The sequence below is a fragment of the Actinia tenebrosa genome, unplaced genomic scaffold, assembly GCF_029948245.1.
Source record: "Actinia tenebrosa isolate PJP-AT-01 unplaced genomic scaffold, QUT_ActTen_1.0 PGA_scaffold2__45_contigs__length_23673736, whole genome shotgun sequence".
NCBI classification, from domain to species: domain Eukaryota; kingdom Metazoa; phylum Cnidaria; class Anthozoa; order Actiniaria; family Actiniidae; genus Actinia; species Actinia tenebrosa.
In genome coordinates, this window is record NW_028292579.1 from 3,162,553 (window position 1) to 3,185,804 (window position 23,252).

General features: G+C 36.2%; 2 protein-coding genes across 4 annotated transcripts in view; one reads left to right on the forward strand and one right to left on the reverse strand.

Annotated features, from left to right (window-relative positions):
• Positions 1-2,038, forward strand: part of LOC116287750 (scavenger receptor cysteine-rich type 1 protein M130) — a 15,912-nt gene extending 13,874 nt beyond the window's left edge. For both annotated transcript variants that reach the window (XM_089034359.1, XM_089034360.1), the window contains exons 15-16: positions 829-959; positions 1,072-2,038. In XM_089034359.1, the coding sequence (XP_088890485.1) occupies positions 829-959; positions 1,072-1,116 (176 nt within the window). In that variant the 3' untranslated portion in view covers positions 1,117-2,038. The remainder of the gene's footprint in view (positions 1-828; positions 960-1,071) is intronic.
• LOC116287748 (uncharacterized) lies at positions 2,026-21,734 on the reverse strand. 2 transcript variants are annotated; one of them, XM_089034361.1, is made up of 15 exons: positions 21,491-21,734; positions 17,893-17,983; positions 11,931-12,215; positions 11,521-11,673; positions 10,995-11,168; positions 10,289-10,459; positions 9,516-9,686; positions 8,350-8,520; positions 5,915-6,088; positions 5,726-5,833; positions 5,431-5,639; positions 5,179-5,341; positions 3,107-3,807; positions 2,882-2,981; positions 2,026-2,744 (listed from the first exon to the last, which is right to left on the reverse strand). In XM_089034361.1, exons 1-15 carry the CDS (start codon positions 21,491-21,493, stop codon positions 2,194-2,196), a joined length of 3,225 nt encoding a protein of 1,074 aa, XP_088890487.1. In that variant the 5' UTR covers positions 21,494-21,734; the 3' UTR covers positions 2,026-2,193. The 2 variants fall into 2 exon arrangements, with proteins under 2 accessions (XP_088890487.1, XP_088890488.1); XM_089034362.1 differs by lacking the exon at positions 21,491-21,734 and adding an exon at positions 18,674-18,733.
• Between the last annotated feature and the right edge of the window lie 1,518 nt (positions 21,735-23,252).

The window sequence follows — 23,252 nt, forward strand, 5'->3', positions numbered from 1 at the left end:
CGTGCTATTTTTTCCCCAACCATCGTATGTTGCAATATTGTTTTTAATGCACCCAAACCTAGCATCCTATCCCCCCCCCTCCCCCCTTAAGTTCATACAAAATGATAGACTATACATAGGCTTTATTTAGCACGCGTACGGGCTCGACAAAATATTCGGCGGACTCGTAAAAGCATCCGGCCGTATTACATCGCTTTTTCCAATAATCTATGCTCTTAAAAAATGTATTGTGTTGTGTTTTGATAAATTATTTTATTAACTTTGCCCTCTCATTTGTAATTACATTCAAATGATAAGCGTTATTCAAAGTGATCTAATCAGAAGGCTTGGGATACATAAAAAACTAGGACTGCGCCAGACCAAAATGTTTACCAAGGCAAAAAAGCGGCGAAGGCCGAGCAACTAGAACTACTAACTAGGGGGGGGGGGGGGGGAATGCTACGTCACTTTTATTCAAAGTGATCTAATCAGAAGGCTTGGGATGCATAAAAAACTAGGACTGCGCCAGACCAAAATGTTTACCAAGGCAAAAAAGCGGCGAAGGACGAGCAACTAGAACTACTAACTAGGGGGGGGGGGGGGAATGCTACGTCACTTTTGGAAACAGCACTGTCCTGTAATGCAAGGACGAAAACAATAGAGACGTCCCCCTTCTGTTTATGAATAATATTATTGAACTATGAAAATAAAGGAACAAAGAAAGAAGAAAACAAGGGAACAAAAAAAGAAAGGAAAAGACATCGAAGAAGTGAATAGAAGAGAATAGGAAAAAAAAGGTGGTATATAACATGGGATATAAATAGTTGCATTAATATTGTTGTTCGCCAGATACATCAGGTGCAAGCGTCGTTACCGAAGGGAGTGAGCCTTCTCCTTCAAACTCTCAGTCATTGCACTTCCCATCCGACATCGGTGGTATAGAAAACCAAGGTTTCAGCTCGTCGGATATCAGACTGCAGGTGATATTAATATATAGATCTTATTAGACAGTTGAGAGCATCAAGCTTGATTCGAAAAAAAGTTTCAAAACAAAAATATCTAAATGAATGCACTTTCTTCTTATTCCGATAGGAGTTGGGTTTCAGAAATGACAGATCAACAAATCTAAGCATTTAATGGCTCACCATGCACGGCTTTGGATCGAACAAGATAAAAAAGATAAGCCCTTTCTTTAAACACGATGTAAATATTGTAGATGGCTCATAGGTCATCAGAAAAGTTTGTAGAATAAGATGTTTTCAGTGCTGCTTGCATAGTTATCAAAGTGTTATTAAAGATTTCATTTGTGTTTCTTCAAGCATATTTTTTTCTCGGAAAATATGCTTGAAGAAACATAAATAAAATCTTTCATTTGTAGAATAAGATGTGACAAAACAACAAAAGGAAATTGATCAAAAAGACAAACTCACTTTGTAATATGGCCCTAAATCACTTTGACATTTTTGATTTTGAATTTTGTTTTGTCCGCACCCGGGCCGGCCACCATATTTCTTTAATAAGCTGGCGTTTACACTGCTGTGGCTGTCGTTTAATTCAGTACAACTGAGAATTAAAAAGGGGTTATCCGAAATATAACAAACAAACAAAAAATATTTTCATATTTTATGTTTGTTATATTGCCAAGGGGCAGCTATGGTTGAAGATATTCAGTATTTGATATCATAGGACAAATGACGGATACAAAGTTTTATTAAATTTCCGGATACGTGTGGACGGGGCCTAATAAACTGAAATGAAAGATCAAATGAACATAAAGTGTGTTAAGGATCCCAACTGGTAAGGAGGCTATTAAAAAGCATGGTCAAGAAACTGAATCTGAACTAATCAGGAATCAGAACGAATACAGTCTCAGCTAGTGGCCACAGCGGGGCTCAAACCCGGCACCACCGGATTGCGAGACCGACTATGACCACTCGGCCATGCTGCCTCCCTCATTTAACGTATACTCCCTCTTATTACGGTCCTTTGGAGTCGTAAACAATGTCCGATAAGTGTTTGCATATTTAAGCGATCAATACAATAAAATCGTTAAATGCTTTGTCTTTTAATTTTGCTTCAAACTACAACGATGACGGTTGAAGACAATGATGACGCGATTCATCAATTACTTATACAATCTACTTTTTCCTCTCAAACTCTTTTCTAAATATACTAAATATTTATTCGAATATCCATACGCATTGAATTACTTAGTTAGTTAACCATCAAATGAGCCAAAAGATTCAGCTTGTTGTCACCACTGTAAGCAAAAACATGAAGTTTGACAACTGTACCAACTTCAATTTCTGCTGGAGCAGTCAGATGGACAGAGATGGGCCCTGGACGTTCATTTGTCACCAGTACGGAACTATCGACATATACCTCCACATTTGATGGAACTGCATGTGCCTCCACTAAGAACGTCTTGGATCCATCACTACCTGCATAGTCAATTTCAGCATGGAAAGACGATTCTGAACCTCGTTTGATGGACAGGAGACTCTGGTGGATCTGAAAGCGGATGGTGGCGGTTTGCGGTTTTACTTCTTCACGTGACAGTCTCTGGAATGAGTTGCCCTCGTATGTCTTACCCGACAGGCGGACCCTAAAGGTTTCATCAGAAGGAAGGTCGAAGGTAGCCGTGTCTCCTTTGATCACCAAATTCTTGATGCTTGCTCCGTGTTCGTTGACAAGATCAGCTTTCAATGACGCCATGTTAAGACGTGAAATATGTGGCAGAAGAAGCTTCAACGTTGCTTTTTCGCCTTTAAAAAGGGGGTAAGTATAGTTAGTATGATAATTTTGATTCGTTGTCAAAGTTAGTTTCTTTGCTGGCATTCTCTTTGACTCAACTAGCTTATTATCTATTTAATAATTTAGATAATTGACATTTGATACTTACCAATTAGTGGATTAGATATTGGAACAACCATTCCAGATGGATTCAAAGTCCTGACAAACATCTGGTCAAACTCAATGTTGGACAAATCACTGGCTTTGACCTGAGCAGAATACGGATAATAAAAAAAACATTAGCCTTTGCTTTTCATTAATATTTGTTCAGGCATGCCAGCTGTTACACCCGACCATTATATGCATGTATAAAACTGTATGATAGTTATAATACCTCGTACGACAGTCCTCGAACAACTTCTGAGACAGACAATCTCCAGGTCCCTTTTCTTGGACTCTTGATTAACCAAAGCTTTCCTTGGTTCATATCTAAAGTATGATCTACGTTTATACCACTGGAATCAACAAGGTTTACTAAATTCCAGAATGATTTTGCGGAGATGGAGACGATCAGATTTGCAACGCTTTCGTCGACTGGAAAAACAACATCACTTGATCCTCTTTTCCAAAAGTGAAAGAAATCCAGGTCGAGTTTTGTACTACTGCTTCTTCCAGATGAGATGATGGTAGAACCGTCCAGATCGGCTTTGACAAGGGCATCGGCACTACTGATAGCTGAAGCTTTCCGGAAAAATAGACCCAGACCTCCGGTATCTTCCATTATGGCACTGTAATCAGCACTATTTGCTGGATCACCACAACCCATGGTACTGAAGAAAAAGTTTACAGGCATCATGTAGTCCAGGGCATATCCAATGGCGTTATCTCTTGTGTAATCCCCCTTTTCCTTTGCAGGTGCATCAGTGAAGACATACATGGGAGAACTTGGTAGTGGACCTCCAACCGTGATAGCATCAATAATTCCATTGAATGTCAGCTCCTTGCAGTCACCTCCCCCATAAGCTCGAAGGTCATCGATAGCGGTCTCAAAGTGTGAACGACTTTCATATGTATATTTCGTGACAGGTCCAGAATCTATAATCAAATAAGGGCTTTATGTTCAAGATATTATATATCAGTTTATAGAATGACTGTTATAAATGTCGCGTTCTGATTGGTTTGGAGCGCGTGCTTTATTAGAGGACATAGCACGCGCGCACACTTTCCGTTGCGTCATTCCTACTTATTGTAATTTGTATTTTATAAAAGAAATAAAAAACTTGCTTGCTGTGCTGCGTGCAGGCATAAAGCCCTTGGGGATTGGCAGAACACTCGAGAATAGTCCAGAAGTACTCCGCTACGCGTCGTGCTTCTCCTAACATTTCTCTCGTGTTCTGCCAACCCCCGCGTGCTTTATGACAGCACACAGCACGCGCGCGCGTTTTCTATTTCTTCAGTACATGGCACATTTGAGAATCAACCAATCAATATCGTTTCGCTTAAGTTATTCTAAACAGATATTGCGCTTTTCTATCATGTTTACAGCTGGTTTGCATGTTGTTAAGAGTTTACTTCATGTTTTGATATTCAGTCTTGTACAAGGCTTCTATACGCAATTCCCTAGTACAAGTCACTTGCAATCAATAGAACAGCTCTCGTGTGAGTATGAAAAGCTCGGTGCTTTATCTAGAATGTTAGAAATTTATGTTATCTGTAATATTGATCGGCTGATTTTTTCTCGCACAATGTGGTTGTATGGTACTGCCGTTACCTTGGCATGACCCATGTCCGCCCTGTAATTGATTGGATGGAGTGTAACGCTCGTGCAACAAGCTTAGTTTTTTTTTTGTCAGTCATAAAAAAACTTCTAAAAGATATGTGCTCCTTTTATGAACACAACCACAGCATGGGCACCAGATCCTCGACTCCCCTCCCCAGGTTCTCCCCTGTATATTGAACACTGGTCTCTCTTTTCATTTATGCGAGGAGATGATGGTGATGATGATAATGATGATGATGATGATGATGATGATGATGATGATGATGATGATGATGATGATGATGATGAGCTACTGGAGACTATTTGGTTTGCAAGGGTACAATGGGTAAGACATATACGGACCACATCACGCAGTCACGTACAGTCAGATGCACAGTGGTTAGAGCATTCGACTAGTATCCGGTGGGTCATGGGTTTGATTCCCGTCTGTTTCTCTACTCTATTCCTTTAATGCAGATAATAATAATAATGATAATAATGATAATTACAATCACCAGCAAATGGTGATTTTCTCAAAGGTTGTGTTTGATCCAGTATATTTCGTAATGGACTGTGAACACTAGTTGATGAAGGCGCGTGATATAATTTCTCATCGTGTTATAATATTAAGACACGGTACCGTACCGCAACTATACTGTGAGGTTTTGAAAAAAAAATACCAAAAATTGCTCTAGTTTGAACTTTACCTGGATCATTGTATGGAGAAAGGATATAATTCACTTTTCCTTTTCTCTCGTAACTTGTGATGGCTCGTGCAATGGCTTTGGCTTGGTCGATTTCTTCCTTCATACTACCAGTGGTGTCAATGACAAACACGAGGGAAACATCTCCATCCACCGCTAGAAAATCCTAAATAAATAAAAAAGAGTTGCTTTGGAATTGGTTTTTCTTAGAGGGTAAGGAAGCATAGCCAAAATTCATCGTTTTAATCAAATCACCTTAAATTTATCTTGTCCAAGAGCATCCTTGATTTCTTTAATAATCTGATCAGCAGTACCATGACAATCGTCTTGCTTTTGCAAGATGAATCCCATCATTGTTCGTGCATAAGTGTATTCCTTGTGATTCATTGCTTTCTTTATCCTATCGATCATCTCATCTTCGTCAATTTCAACATCCTTTGGGATACCTTTAGCTGCTTCCATGCCTAACCAAAATGAACATATTTCAAGGTAAATTAATTTACCAACTGTATTCTAAAGAGACGGATACAAATTAAAATTAAGGTCCCACCTTTGACAACTTGGAAGAGAGCTCCCACCAAATGGTTATTAACCTCTACGCTTCCTTTAGGCAGAGCATCAAAGACATACTCTACAATATCATCAACGCTACAAGGTACTGCAGTAAATCAAATGTAAATTTGAGCGAATGAATAACAATAAACAATCCAATGGAATTAAACTGAAGATGGTCACTCACTTGGTTCACATTTGTTCACGTTGCATTTTTGTGTCTCTTCGGCAAGACCTGAACATGCTTTTCCACCATTAGCTGATGGTGGGTTGGTGCAAGTACGAGTTCTCTTCTGTTCTCCTTCACCGCACTCCTTGCTACATTCGGACCAGTCCGAGTAAGCACTCCATCCACCGTTAACTGTTATAGAAAATTGAAACTTATAATTGTTATATATCCTCTACTAAATACAGAGATTACTACATGGAAAATACGCGCGTACGATTTTTACTCACAAGTTGCTTGGCATCATAACACGAACAAGCTAGTCTTCTAGCGGGTGAGTTTTATGATACCAAACAACGAGTGAATAGAAATCAGCACTTTTCATGTTGTAATTTATTTATTTATTTAGGTACTGAGATTTTCATACTAAACTGAATTGCATTTTGGAAGGCATTTGGGTGTTCTGATGCATTAAAAAGTAGCATAAATTTGCAAAGAGAGTAAGAGAGAGAAAGAGAGAAAGAGAAGAAATAATATCATTACCTCTATATAACTGGTACAACGAAATTGATTTTTATTCAACTCCCCTCAAATTTATAAAACGTTTTTAGCAATGCTGTTCAAATATTTTCCATAATGGTTAAAGACGGAAAAAGTTTTTGTAACAAGCAGAGAGAAAAGTTAGAACCTTCAACAACTATTATATTTATCACTAAAAGTGATTGTTGGAAATATACAGCTATTTCAAAAATGGTTGAATACTGAATACTGCAAACTGAAGAGTACAACCCAAGACCGAAGTGCATTGTGTGTCATAGTAACATTTTCTAAGGTAGGATTAATAATAATTAGTTATTCTATTTTTAGTGTATTCCATCTTAAACAATATACTAACTACATATAGAGAGTTAATTGCTGTATATTAATTTTTTATTTCAAATAAGCGAGACCCACAATGCCCTTTGGTCTTGGAATGCACTATTCAGTGTGCAGTATTCATATTCAACCTTTTTTTTTGAAATAGCTGTATACTAATTGTAAATCTATAGTAAATAGAGATTACTTCGTAGGAATGCTTCGTGACAAAGTCGGTTCGTATTCAAGTCCAGCTTTTGTGCGAACGGATTTGAAAAAAACTCGCTCAAAATTGAATTCGCTCTTCAGGAGGTATTGCTTCAATATTCCTTTTATCGTTTTTAACGACTTGAAGAAAAATCTTTAGCAAACTGTCATCTCTTTCTTTTGTCGGGTGTTTTTGTTTTCTTGTTCGTCTATCAAACTATCAACGTTAGCTCAGTTATAGAAGAGAGCAAACCTAGGCAGTGAATCGTATATTTCTACAAAGCTACAACCGGAAAGATCCGAGTGACGAAGTTTCCCGTACCATTTCTTTTGCAATAGTGAAGATTCATTGTTCGCAATTCTGATTGGACGTATGATATTTTTTCACTAGTGGAATGTTATCATTCGCGCTTTTTAAAAATATTTGGTCAATTTTAATTTTGCGTATCGTCTTTACCAAGAGAATTTCCTAGGAAATAGTACCTATGAAATAAAGTGAGTTACGTTTATGAAAGAAGTCCATGGGCAATGTTCTCGGACATCCTTTGTACGCATGAATTTAGTGAGCGCGCGCTCGTGATGACGTCATTCCATTGTTTTGATAAGCAAAATATCAAAAAAACGTATTTTAATTCTTATAGCTCCAAAACGAAGCCGGGGACCTCCTTTTTTATTTTTATTTTTGAAACTACTCGGTAATACCGCACTTCATTTTATCGATGTGATCAAATCGAAATTATATATTTTTGTGTATAATTGGCATATAACTTCACGTAACGCGAAGGCTTCGAGTCCATACTTATAGCACAATAACATTTTATATTTCTCATTTTTAGCACAAATTTGAAAAGCTAACTAGATATTTGTTTGTTTTCTGGTCTTCTATTAAAAATGGGGACCACAAATTATTATTTCTTCAATAAAATTTGACTTATTTTTGACAGCTTTCCATGTTTACATTGTTCGCGGGATTTTACCGTAAAAATGGTAAACTTCCTCACATTCTGACGGCTAAACGAAGCCGGGGACCACACTTTTTACTTCCTTATTTTACTTCTAGTATAATATTATTTCATCGTGCAAAATTTAAAAAATCTGGGATCTTTTGCCCATGAACATCCTTAATAGATTTTCAAAAGTATATTATCAATCAAAATTGCTTTTTAATTTATTTCTTTCCATGATTGTAGCAAAGGTTTTTCTCAATATATATTCTCCGGTTTCCTTCTACAGGCAAAAATTCAATATTATGTTGAATTAAGTAATGTACATAGTGTAGCTGGGTAGTCCGGAAGGAACTGTGTGTGGAGCTCAGGGGACCCCGAATAGCCGCTACAAGAGAGAGAAGGTTATATAAAAAAAATATATATATATATTATAAGTATTTTACAAACCTGGACAGGGGTTAGCGTTACATGATTTTGCTACTTCTGCAGATCCTGAACATCGTTTTCCACCACGAGAAGGTGGTGGGTTGGTGCAAGTACGGGTTTTCTTCTGAATTCCTCCACCGCACTTCTTACTGCATGTTGACCAGGCCGAGAAGACACTCCATCCACCGTTAACTGTTGATGAATATTGATACAAATTGAAATTATTCTCCTACTATAGTAGTTTTGTTTTTATTAAGAGGAAATTGTTTTCAATAACGAGCAATAATGGCGAAAAGCGCCAAAAACTAGACTTTCGGGTTAACATTCAAAACCTTTTTTTAACAGTTAGAAACTGATGTACTATGATAAAATGCTTGTCATTGAAGCGGTATTTTTAATTGTACAAAGATATTTTGTGTTAGAATGTAGCTTTGAAAGGGTTATTTATAGAAAATGTTTGGGAAATAAGTAAATGAAGGTCTAAACCCCATTTTCGATTCGCATTTTTGCTTTGGGTTAACACTTTGATTCCACTTTCATCGGACATCTCCACTTCCAAACAAGTTAAACTTTCTGAATAACGATTTAACGAAATAAAGATTTTAGCTTTGTAAAACAGCCTTTCTTCAAGAAAATAGTTTTTGGCGCTCACCGCTTGAATACGAAAAGAATTCTCTCTTGATGTTTTGCGTAATTATTATAAAATAAAGTTTTTATTCCTTCTTTTTCCCCCACTGCAGATTGTTTACTCTCTCCAGATTCTCCGATGTTATTTCGTCCGTATTAATAATGTAATATAAGTAATTTGTATGAAACTGGCTTTGCCTTGTGGAGGTGTGTGTGCTGCACCTTAAGCTACTAAAGGGCTCTGACATCTTGACTTATCAAACAAAAGTATATTATCTTAATCGACAAAAAGAAGTTATTATGAGAACATTATAAGAAGAACCAAGTCTGCATTCGAGTGACGTGCGAAAAACATTTGCTTCAAAACAAAGGTAGAAGTAGCCGCTGTTTGCTTTATTGAGAGTAATTTGAAAAAAATATGCAGACAGAAGCATAATTGGAGATGGATGCAACAAGACATTATTCCACACTAATGACCACTAATGACTTATGGCTCGATTGCTAATTGTTCATTGAGTAATTTGTGGATCATAAAACAAGGTTAGAAGTCATGTACAAACCTGAGCATGGCTTTCTGTTGCATTTTCGTTTTCGTTCAGCTGGACCATAACATCGTTTTCCACCATGAGAAGGTGGTGGGTTGGTGCAAGTACGGGTTCTTTTCTGAGTTCCTCCACCGCACTTCTTACTGCATGTTGACCAGGCCGAGAAGACACTCCATCCACCGTTAACTGTTGTTCAATATTGATACAAATCCGAGATTGAAATTATTCTCCTATTATAATAGTTTTGTTTTTATTAATGTGTTGCATAATTATTATAAATTAAAGTTTTTGTTTCCTTCTTTTTTCCTCCCACTGGAGATTGTTTATTCCCTCTTTTATATTTTACAATTTTATATTTTTCTTATCGTATTTAATTTATCTTTTTATCCATATTTTTGTTTATTCATATTTCTTTAATTGTATTATTGTAATATTACTTGTCGCATATTCTTATTTAGGGCACTACTGAAAACCACGCTTAGTGTGTAGGTTTCCCTCATTAAAGATTATCAACACATAAGAATTCCGTATGTATAGAAGATGCAAGGCATTCGAGTGACTTGCGAAAAACGTTTGCTTCAAAACAAAGGTAGAGGAGGCCGCTGTTCGCTTTACTGGATGTAATTTGAAAAATATATATACAGACAACAGCATGATTGGAGACCTAGACGGATACAACAAGATATTGTTCCACACTAATGACCAGACTTAAGGCTCGAGGACCTATGGCTAATTGTTCATTGACTTATTTGTGGATCATAAAACAAGGTTAGAAGTCATGTACTAACCTGAGCATGGCTTTCTGTTGCATATTCGTTTTCGTTCAGCTGGACCATAACATCGTTTTCCACCATGAGAAGGTGGTGGGTTGGTGCAAGTACGGGTTCTCTTCTGAGTTCCTCCACCGCATTTCTTACTACATGTTGACCAGCGCGAATAGGCACTCCATCCACCATCAACTGATAATGATATAATTAGTATAGGAAATCGCACGGTTTTGGGTACAATCGGAATTGGGAACAAAAGGAACGAACGATGTTTTGGAATTTGAGAACTTTCAAAACATATCATAGATCAGTTTTCTAATCACGGCAGTTAAGGATCAAAGACCTATGAACTGCCTCAGGATTTTGGAATACAAAAGAGGCCCTGAATATATATTTTATCTATATATGAGCCAAGCTTTATTTTCTGTGTGCACCATGCTCAGTCTGGATGACTGAGTGCGTGTATAGATTCTAAAGATATGGACCAAAACCTAAAACATGTTTCCCATTTTCCTATAATGATTGCACCAGAAGTAATTTGATTTTGCACCGGATATATCAGACTATGAAAACAATAGATACAGCTTGTCATGGATGACGACAAGGATAAGGAGATTTGGAGCTTCATATACACACATGCATGTTTTAGCAATAATAGCAGTAGGTAATTAAATAATTAAAAAAATGTTTTTAAACGTCTAACATTAAAAAAGCTTAAGTAACGAACCTGGACACGGGCCCGAGGTGCATTTGCGGGATTCTCCAGCTAATCCAGAACATGGTTTTCCACCATGGGCAGGTTCAGGGTTGGTACATGTGCGAGTTCTCTTCTGCGTTCCCGATCCACCACAGGTCTTGCTGCACGTGGACCAGGCTGAGTAGGCACTCCATCGACCATTGACTAGATTATAAAGTAGAAAAGTATAACGATCATATCAGTTGAGTTATTACTAATATCATTATCAAAACCATCATCAATACACTTCATCATTATCGTCAACGTCATCATCATTATCTTCATAATATCACCATCATCATCATCATCATATGCATCATCTCATTATTATCATAACCAGGTTACCATCATGATCATCATCATCACCACCATCATTTTTTTTTTACCTCATCACACCACGTACCAGCCATTTTACAAACACAGGAAAATGGACGAACATTAAAAAAACAATATCAACCGTAGAGTTCTTCGCTAATTGACAAACATAAATAGCATTATGACGAACATATCACAATACCTGGACATGGCTTAGCAGCTGAGCAAGGCTGGGTTACTTTTGATGTTGTAATCTTTACGTTGTACGCTGGACATTTTGGACGAGTGTCTTTGGAAAGTATGAGTTTATATTTGACACCTTCGCCGCACTTTTTTGCACTACACCCGGTCCATTCTAAAACACAAGAAAACTTACTAATGTTCATAGTATATATCGGATTGAAATAAAGCGCAAATTAATTGATAAGCTAGTTCATTGTGCATATACGGTGCCCAATTATGTTTTAATATATTTAATTGCATGTCACTTACGCGCGCTAAAATTGCTTAATTATGATCGGTATTTGACTGGTGAGCTAGCCACCGGCTCTTCTACGTTCTCACACTGAGGCCAAGAATTTGCTGAGAATTATTACTTAAGTAGATATTTACCATTTTTAAGGTGGTACATGAAGTTAGACCATTTGGTTCCGATGCCATATTCGCCTTGAACTTTACAGTTGTCCTTGCAGCCATGCTTGTCGTACGTCGCATAAGCATCTTTGGATCCCCAGCATTCTTTAAAGTACTGAACACCAAAGTAATCATAACCTTGTTTTTCCGCTTCTTTTCTGCATTCTTCGAAGAGGTGTTTATAGTCACTGGATTTTACAGTTTTGAAGTAATGAGGCATTGCTCGATTGGGGTCATCTGCGTAGCAGCCAAGCGGTTCCCACTCTTTACAAGTGAAAAATGTGATATGTTAATCAAAGTATCTGTCTTGAATTGAAATAAAGTAGGACAAAGAAACGCAGCAAACAAATAAAGAATCACATATAAATGTAATGTATAAACTTCAATTTGAGACAAATTTTCATCTATTGTGCAATCCAGCCGAGACATAGAGAGAGAGAGAGAAAGAGAGAGAGAGAGAGAGAGAGAGAGAGAGAGAGAGAGAGAGAGAGAGAGAGAGAGAGAGAGAGAGAGAGAGAGAGAAATAGAGAAAGAGAGAGAGAGAATGAATGAATGCACCTTTATTTGAGGACGATAGTTTCATAAGTGTCATACACTTCTTTACATGAAAGTCGTACTTCATAAGAAAGAGATTTACATATAATATGTGATATATTTAAAAATGAATTAAATAATATGAACTATATATATAGCTATTAAAATGCGTATAAATGATAAATATAAAGTGACTAGGTACTATCCGACTGCCAATTAGACAAATTCTTATTAAAAACTAACCTAGAGGATGAAGTTCGGATATGTGAAGGAATAGAATTCCATAATTTAGCTCCTCTGTAAGAGAAACTTTTTTTAAGGAATTCAGTCCTTGGAATGGTTTGAATTTCTAATTTATCTTCGATATTTCTCAATTTAGATTTATAAGCATTTGAATCCTTACTTTTTGAGAAAAGATCCTGTAAATAAGATGGAGTATTTTCATGCAAAATATCATACATCATGAGAGAAAGGCGCTTTTCGCGTCTTATAGCCAAGCGGTCCCAATTCAATTGTTGCAAGATGTCTGCTGACCTTATGTCATAGCCCTGAAAGGTTATGATTCGGGCAGCTCTGTTCTGCAACTTTTGAAGTCGGTCTGCTTGGCCTTTGTTTAAATTACTCCAAACAAGATCACAGTAATCAAATAACGGTTGAATAAGAGCCTTATACATAAGTATTAAGGTATCAAGAGGGACAAAATCTCTGGCTTGTTTTAAACCATTAATGGAATAGCCAGTTTTCTTACATAAGTTTTCAATATGAACATCCCAAGTTAGGTTTTGATCTAAATACACACCAAGGTGTTTTGAAGAGGTTACCCTCTTTACCTCTTGATCCTTAATCATGATATGCGAAGAAATTCCCAAATTTGAAAGCTGAAAATTTGATCCAATTAACATATATTCAGATTTTACTACATTCAAACTCAGCTTATTAGCCAATAGCCAGTCACTGACACACAGTAAATCTAAATTCACTTTATCATAGAGTTCAGTAGTTGACTTTGATGCGTAACTAATTAGGGTGTCATCAGCATAAAGACGAGGCTGACTAATTTCGAGACAATGAGGCAAGTCATTAATATAAATTATAAACAGTAACGGACCTAAAATCGAGCCCTGTGGAACACCGCTCGTTACAGTTACTGGATTTGAGGTATAGGTTTCAATGGTACAGCATTGACTTCTATCAGTTAAGTAAGAACGAAAGAAATCTAATGCTACTCCACCAACCCCATAGTGCTTAAGTTTAGAAATTAGGATGTCATGTGAAACAGTATCAAAGGCTTTCGCTAAATCTAAGGAAACTACAAGGTTAGTTAAGCCACTATCCATGTTAGTATACCAATCATTTGTAGCCTCTAATAAAGCAGTAACAGTAGAATGTAAGGGTCGAAAGCCAGATTGATACTTAGTTAAGAGATTGAATTTATTAAAATAGGCATATAATTGGTCATAAGCTGCCCTCTCACAAATTTTAGATAAAATAGGGAGAATAGATATTGGCCTATAATTATTTGGATCATTACGATCCTTGGCCTTATGTAGAGGGATCACTTTAGCTCTTTTCCAAAGTGAAGGGAAAATTCCCTTAGCAAATGACGTATTTATGATATTAGCTATGATAGGAGCAATTATGGGAGCAGCTTCTTTTAAAAGCCGACAAGATATGTTGTCCAGTCCTGTGGCTTTATCTGTTGGCATATTGCTTAAAAACTTCAGAACTAAGTCACTAGAGATCTCCACAAAATTGAAATTAAATTCAACTGGTCTGAGGAAATCCTGGAAATCAATGATACCTCTCTCCATCTCTGCGACCAGTGTATTGCCAATTCTGGAAAAATGATTATTCATTAAGTCGGCAATTTCTGCTGGGTCATTAAAAGTGCAATTGTTAATTTTTAATTCATTGATGGAATTACTTGTAGAATTGCTTCTACCAGTAAGGTTATTTATTGTTTTCCACAGTGCTTTAGGATTTCCAGAGAGAGAAAGAGAGAAAGAGAGAAAGAGAGAAAGAGAGAAAGAGAGAAAGAGAGAGAGAGAGAGAGAGAGATGTCTTTTATTTAATCTCGGGAAATTTCATCAATGTACAAATTGGTTTTCATGAAAACCGAGTTCATAGGTAATATATATAAAAAATTAATAATAACGTTAAGAATATATAGACAGATTTATGAAATACATTCTCATCTACCCCCCAAAAATATTATAGTAATTAAAGTGTTAAGGACCAACAGACGAAAGATTCCTCTTAAAAGATTTTAAATTATTGGACAGTCTGACACTTTGGGGTAACGAGTTCCACACTTTTGCACCGTCATAAGAGAGAGCTCTTTTTAAAAACTCAGTGCTGGGTTTCGGTAACTTTAAGCACTTCTCTCTACCACGAAAATCGTAGGTATTTTCTTGAAAATAAAAGAGTTCCCTTACAGATTTTGGTGCAAGTGCATTTAAAGTCTTAAACATCATTATTGCTTTATGCTCCTTTCTTCTTCTTTGTAAGCTTTTCCAGCCTAAAGAAGTTAAAATATCACTAGATCTGACATCGTAGCTGCTTTTTGTTATTATTCTTGCAGCTCTATTTTGCATTTTTTGCAATCTTTCAGCAGACGTTACTGGTAAATTATCCCATACCACGTCACAATAGTCAAACCAAGGTAAAACGAGAGCCTCATATATGGTAATAGCTGTCTCCAAGGGGATGTAATCGCGGACTCGTCTTATGCCACTCAATCCAGAGGATATTTTTTACAAATGTAATCAATATGAGCAACCCAAGACACCCGTTCGTCAATCACGACACCCAGAGTTTTTGCTGTAGAGACTCTAGTAATTGGTTTGCTATTTAAATATATGTGTGGTTCGGAGGTAATTTTTTTCAATTTATCGTCAGAAGCAATAAACATGTGCTCTGTTTTAGCTGAATTTAAGCTAAGTTTGTTAGCTTTCAACCAGTTATGAATATTGGAAATATCAGCGTTCACCTCGTCAAATAGAGTCTTTTGTGATGTGCCACAAGTGGTGAGACTTGTGTCATCAGCATACATTCTAGCATTTGAAAATTTGACACTATTTGGCAGATCGTTTATGTAAATAATAAATAATAATGGCCCAAGGATTGAGCCTTGAGGGATGCCGCAATCGAGTGTTCTAGAGCTAGATAAGGTATGGTTTATGTAGCATCTCTGACTACGATCTGTGAGGTAAGATTTGAACCACTTTATCGACTCTTCTGCAATCCCATAATAGTATAATTTGTGGAGAAGTATGGAGTGATTTACTGTGTCAAAAGCTTTTTTAAAATCTAGGAAAGTGACACAGTTCAATTTACCTTCATCCATATTGGTAAGCCACTCCGTTGTGGCTTCTAGGAGTGCAGTAGTAGTCGAATGAAGCGGTCTAAATCCCGACTGCTTTTGAGAAAGTAAATTATTTGAGTTTAGATACTCATATAACTGGTTAAAAACTATTCTCTCGAAAATCTTAGCAATAGTAGGTAAGACCGAAAATGGGACGGTAATTATTCAAATCATCTTTGTCATTAGCTTTATGAATTGGCGTAACTTTCGCAAGTTTCAAGCCGTTAGGAAAAATCCCTTTATCAACTGATTGATTGAATAGCTTCACTAGTGATTGACTTATTACTGGTGAAGCAATCTTGATGAAATGAGATGGTATACCGTCAAGACCTGTCGCTTTTTTAACGTCAATAGAATTAATGATTTTCATAAGTTCATCAACTGATGTGTGTCGTAAGGTGAATGTTGAGCCAATTCTAATTAGATAATCATTATAAGCAGTCGGTCCATCGGGAATTAAACAAGCTAATTTAGTCCCAATTTCAGAAAAATGACAATTGAATACCTCAGCTATTTCCTTCGAGTCACACATCGATGTATCACCTGTTTTGATAGATGTTACATAAGAGCCAGATTTAGTCCTTCGTGAGAGGACTTCATTAATAGCTTTCCAGACCTCCTTTGAGTTTTTTGAATTTTGTGCAAAATGATTTTCATAATATGACTTCTTGGCTCTTTTTATCTCGTTGTTGACGCGATTTCTAATAGACTTATAATCACTCCAGTCGTCCCTCGAATTCGTTTGAGTAGCTTTTTGTTTCATTTTATCTCTATCGTACATAGCTTTCCTCAAATCAGTTGTCATCCAGGGAGACTTCTTGTTTCTTATTCGTTTTGTTTTGATCGGAGCGTGCGAGTCAAGAACAGAGAGAAATAACTCTTTCCATCTGTCCCACATGTCATCCGGGCTTTCCTTATTATCCAAACAATCCCAAGGGAGTGTTGCTAAATCCATAAGAAACTTGTCGGAGTCAAAGTTTTTAGCCGATCTAAATGAGATCTTACAGTAATTGTTGTTTGTCGGAATTGCTATTTTCCGTATTGTATAAACCAGACTATGGTCACTGATACCAATGTGAACCACTCCACTTCGGACTACCCTATCTGGGCTATTCGTTAAGATCACATCAATGAGGGTTTTACTTTTTTCAGTGACTCTAGTTGGTTCTGTGATTAACTGCGTAAGTTGAAACAATTCAGCAGTCGTATTCAAATAGCGGGTTTGCTGATTAATATTAGTAGATAATAAATCACAGTTTAAATCCCCTAGGATATAAATTTCCTTAAACTCAGAATCTATTTTTGTTAACACATTTTCAAATATATTGAAAAATGAGCGTGTATCATAGTTAGGAGGCCTATAACAGGCTAAAACGGCAAAAGACTTGCTATTTGGCTTCATGATTTCAAAACACAGGGACTCTACTTTATCATCAGTTAAGTCACTACGGTTTTTCCCATTTACGCCCTTTTTCAAGTATAAACGAACTCCCCCTCCATTGCGGTTTCTATCAGACCTATGGATGTCATAGCCTTCGATGCTCACCATTGAACTTGGGATTGATGGATCGAGCCTTGACTCATTTATGCAAAGAAGATCAAAATTTTGCTGAATGACCCATGATCTCAGTTCATCTATATGAGCTACAAGACTAGTTATATTTAAAGAGGCCATTTTAAAACCTCTAACATTAGGAATAGAATGAGGTCTATTATCACCGTCAGACTTATCAATATTAGTATTTGAGACAATACTAGAGGGATGAATAGAGGAATCCGTTTCGTCTAGTGGTTCCTTACCTTTTAATCATGCTTTAGATTTAAGATATTTATTGAAATCTTGCGCAAGGATTCCTATTCCTGCACGATTTAAATGCAGTCCTTTGGTGTTAAGTCCTTTCTCTGTTACATTATGAGAGAGAGAGAGAGAAATAGAGAAAGAGAGAGAGAGAAAGAAAGAGAGAAAGAGAGAGAGAGAGAAAGAGAGAGAGAGACTTGTAGTAGAGGTTTAATAGAGATATAAAACGAAACAAATGAGCATACCATCTGCGTTGGCGGCATGCACTGCTACAAAAACTATCAGTGCGACCCACATTTTATGTTGGACCATCATGACGGAGGACATCCAAAGTGGCTAAATGGAACAAAAAAATAATGGAATATCATTTGACCATAGAATAATATCAATTTTTAAGAAGAACAAATAAATTGCATTGCTAAATTCAACTGTTTTCTTTGTAGAAATCAAGGTGAAGGGGGAAAGTATTAACAAGTTTTTGAGATATATTTACTGAGTTAACGTGCATGGTATTATGCGGAGCTTACGTGAATGTGCACTCTCACACCGTCAACTGAAGTTAATTCTAAACGAGCTAGCGTCGATTCCAGTCCTGCCTTTTCCTGCCATTTTCCACCTTAAAAAATGTCCTTTTCCGCCTTTTTCATCCAGGATCAACGATTTTATTTACATTCTTATCTATATTTTTTTCATTATCTGCTCCGTCCATTTTTATCAGTTAAAAACTTGAGAATAATCTACTAAGTACCTCGATGATATAAAAATGATTGCGTCGCAAGTTTGTAAGATCTTGGTCTTAACAGCTTGCAGGTGTAGTTGTTGACTCAGAGTTTTCAATTATATTCCACGAAAGATGTTCTCGCAACAAAATAGTTCCACGATGATGGGTTAAAGTGTTGAACCGAAAACTTGGGTACGGGCTGTAGTTTTTTTTTCTTTTTAACTCGACGAGAAGAAATCCGGTAGATTAAAGTATAAAGATGAGACCTACGTTCAACTAAATCTTCGAAGGTGATCACAACTTACCTATATGCTCCGTCTGTTGCAAGGCGTTCTCGCTCCTTGTGCAACGGCTAATCCCGTATTTATAGCTAACATGAAAGAAATACTTGCGATGTGTCAGCCAAATGACATTGCGGGGTGCCTTTTTCTTCTTCTTTTTTTTTATTTTTTTATTTTTAGCTCGAGTTATGAACGCTATTTATTAATATGTTTTCAGTTGATACTGATGTTTAGTGTTTAGCGTGAAATACCCTAGCATTTTCGGATATTACGACGTACTCTAATGGATAGCATCGATCTTGTAATCTATAACTCGTTCTAATAGAAGTGAACATTTTCTATAACTTACACATTTACGAGTTTCATTCTTGTTTTTCACTTTTTGATTAGTGCAGTTAGAAGTGAAAACGATAAGGTAATTTTGTTAGTTAGGTTATTAGCCGCCAATAAACACAATTTTCATTCTTCGTAGATCCTACCGTTGCATGGATAGTGATAGTATCTCAGACTTTCCGTAGTATTTGCCGTCTAATTTAAAATTCATTTTAATTTAAAATCAATCAGTTGTTTTGCCGATCGTTCCGCATTGTCTAGTGGCTAATAAAAAAGTAGACGGAAAAAAAAAAAAAAAAAAAAGAAAAGAAATAATATCGCAAAGAAGAAGAAGATGTATTGAAGAAGAAGATCTGAGAAAAAGCCTAAAGAGCTAGGAAAAAAGAAAAAGAGAAAACTTGCTTTATAAGCTTTACTGGCTAAAGCCCAAACTTGAGGTGCATAAACGATAAAATATATAGTATCTAATATAGAAAACAACTAACGAAAGAAAAAAAAAATTAACAAAAAACAAAACAAAACAAAACAAAACAAAACAAAAACGAATAAAGAATCAACCAAAGAAATATCAAAATGAGAAAGTTTTCTTAGAAATAAATGTCTTCAACTGTTTTTTCTTGTAGTTTCTTGCGATGACTAATTTTATTTAGGAAGATGATTCGAAAGAGTTGGAGCTGCAACTTCATAATAAGATCTTCCGCCACACAGTTGGAAAGGACCAATTTGGCCCCATAGAGCCATTTTGGCTTTTTCAAAAAAGTGCTATTTTAGCCCAGGCTATAGGGACAAATTAGAACAAAATGACATTTTGGTCCAACAGAAGCAATATGGGTCTATCAGTGCTCTTTTGGCCCCCTCAACTAGGCCAAATCGAAATAGTCCTACTTTAAGGGGGCCACTATAGGGTCAAAATGTTGGCCCCATTTTTGTGGCCAAACCGCCCTATCCGATTTACTATGCATATGCATCAAGTTTGAGGCGAGGCTTCAGATTCTTGTATCCTGAAAGAAGAGGTCTACCAAGGTTATACTGCTTGACAGAACTTCGATAAGCTATGGTGTTATATTATTTGGTAAAATTTACATGCCAGGAAAATTATGGCGAATAACTAACAACAAGGCGTAATACCAGTTTTGTTTGTTTTTTTTTTTCTTTTTTTTTTTTTTTTTACCCGGGAATAAAATGGAGGTGGTGGAAGCGGATAAATAGATAAATAAGTAAATAAGAAAATTAATAATAATAATGCAAATAAGGAAAGAAATCGTAATCATAATATGATGATAACCAATAAATACTTTTTGTTTCTCAACAGAAGTCCGACAAAGGAACCAGCTAGAAAACGCCATAACGAGCGTTATAGGTACACAGTAAAAACCCATATCCACGAACTCTCAATCTAATGATAGATTGCTTAATCAATAACAAGAAGCTAAGACGGCAACACCAATTATAGCAATATCAATATCAATATATAATTAGTGCTACCTATAAATACAAGTCTGCAAAAAAAAAAAAAAAAAACCCTGTGCAATCACATTTTTTTGCCGACTAATAAAAGCAAAAGGAGAAAACAACGAAGAAAATAAGTATTTTAATCAAAATATATCCGTGCTTAAAAAATGCGTGGTGTTTGTCTGTGAAAACATGTTGGGCTTTCTTGGAGGTCAGGTGCTAGGGTGTGAGGAATAAGGGATGACAATTTTAGAGAAAAGGGATAACTGAAAAAAATAGTTTAAGTGTGAATAGGAAAAAAAGCATGCAAGATAACTAATGATTAAAACTTAATGAATTTGTACACTTAAGGAGCAAACTACTGATTAGATAGTGGCGAACATAGTTAATGCGGAGGGGAATCGTTAGGAAACCCTTTTGTTATAGGTCTTTGTTTACCTTTTTCAAGTGTGACCGTGCATAATCCTTTGTTTTACCATTGTTTTACCATGGTTGGCTATGGCTGAGTGAACAGACCAAATCTTTTTTTTCATGGCTTCTAGTTCAAAATACTTAAAGATTTATAATAGATATTTGAATATTTTTTACAACAATCCCATAGACAAAGTTTATGTTTATTTATTTTGCAATTTCGGATGAGCATAAATCAAACATTGTGCATGGTCAAAACCGGCTCAACAACAAAAGCGAACCTAGACCTGATAACACTAGGTTTCCTAACCATTCCCCTCTATTAACTATGGTGGCGAACGACCCGAAAGCAGATGAAAATAACGCTTGCAAGACGCTAACCGACCCACGATATTTTGTGATGACCTTGTTCAATAATTGTTTTATCATTCAAATTATTTTTACTTATTGCAATTTAGTAAAGGAATTGTGAAGTAATTGAAGGGGTTTCGACTCGACCAAAGATTATCACGTTATATATAGCTGATGATAAAGTTGTCAAAACTTTAGCAAATAGAACTAAACGTACAACAGCATTATATTTTATATTCTATAAAACCGTTATAGGAAACTGCAAGTGATAATAACTGACAACATTTTACCTACCATTGCTCGAAGTTGTCCGCGTTCCGCATCAGGAATTTGCTATGAATACATTAAACAGTTTTGCTCAGTGTGGCAACATTTCAGTCGCTATCCATGATCAAATGGCTCGTGATGAAAGGTTGAGACAAAATCCCTGTATACAATCCACCACAATAATCAGTTTCATAAGTTAGTGCAGTACCTTTTAGCTTGCAGACATTAGCCTGCGTGCAGACCGACTTTAACAACTCTCGTTACCGTCTTAACGAGAGTTAAATTCGGTCTGCACGCAGGCTAGCGGACATAGACACTCACAATAAATTAAAAGTCTTTGTTACCACCATAGCATGCGGTGGTTGATGGGATCGAATCATTTTCAATAACGGTAATCATGCTTTGCGCGCATTTATTGAAACCAGAAGCTGAAGGTTTCAAACCCCCAATCCCCACCTCCGTAATAGGGACTCCAAACATTATCCATCTGTAGCATTAATGACCAAAACAAACAGGAAATTAAGTATAATTAAAGAAAAAATAGGTTATTTAATTTGAAATATACGATAAATATACACGCATTCAAATAAAAATGTATTTATTTAAAAAAAAAATACAATTTAGTCTCATTAGGATATGTTATCGATATAAAACTTTTTTTTGCTCATGGTATTTTGCTAAATTATCTTTAGTGAGCTGTTATGTTTCATGCTAAAAAGTATTGTCATGTCACGCATTCATGACATAACCATATGAACGGCCTTTTTTTTACAAATTACACGAGTATCTACAAAGTTTGTAAATGTATCAACTATAAAAGATTTACAGCTTTTCAAATAAAAAAATAGCATTATTAATACAAGAAAATGTTAAATATATGTTTAAAGTAAGAAGTAACAATAAATATATATCAAATTTCATTTCATGGGTATGTTCATAACAAAGGAATATTCACACATAAGAAAGTTCTTATGTATGAGCTGTAGATTTTTGCGTATATTTTGAGCCATTCATATAGATATTTCAAAGAAATCGTTGAAGCGTAATGATGCATGGTGGTGGTGTTGGTGGGAGGGGGAGGCAGGTGGAGCAGGGAGAGGGATGAAAAGGAAAAAAAGGGTCAAATGGGGTTTCAGACTTTTGGAATACTTTTAACAAGATATTGAGAATCAAAATAATAGTCAAAAATATGATGTTGTTTCCAACTTTTGGCCCAATTTTGAGTTACAGAACCAAGTTCAGTTACAATTTGAGCAGGAATCAAGGACAACAAGCTCACCAGCTGACAACCATGGGATTAAATGACTGCTACAAGGCCAACCAAACACAGCAGACCAGTTATTGTGATCTGTGATAGGCTTCAGTCTCACTCTCAACAACTGGGCTCTTGTTTGAATGAAAAACCGACATCACTATTTCTAAACATTGCTGAGAGATTTAAAGAGATCGAGGATTGACGGAAATCCTATTTGCACTAAATATGAGCATTTTTTTACCGTCGATCTTCTTGTTTTTCTATATACCACATTGAATTCCACAGTCAACGTACCAGAAATCAAAACGAAATGCTGAGAACTTACAAACTGTTTTAAGAATATAATATACAAATGATCCCGTTATTCATGGAGATACAGAATATTCGTGTTTAAAACTGCAATTCATGTTCATGTTGTCTTGAGGGAAGCAGACCATCTAGATCCAATGAGTACTTCAGGGAATAAAAAAAGTCGAAACAGTAAGATATCTTCCAGAACGTCAAAAAAGAAAACAGGAGAGAAAATGCTTCATA

Coding starts and splice junctions, on each gene's coding strand:
- LOC116287748 (XM_089034361.1), bottom strand. Junction 10,460..10,994: donor CACCTCGGGCCCGTGTCCAG/GTTCGTTACTTA, acceptor TATCATTATCAG/TTGATGGTGGATGGAGTGCC. Junction 6,089..8,349: donor TAACGCTAACCCCTGTCCAG/GTTTGTAAAATA, acceptor TTTCTATAACAG/TTAACGGTGGATGGAGTGCT.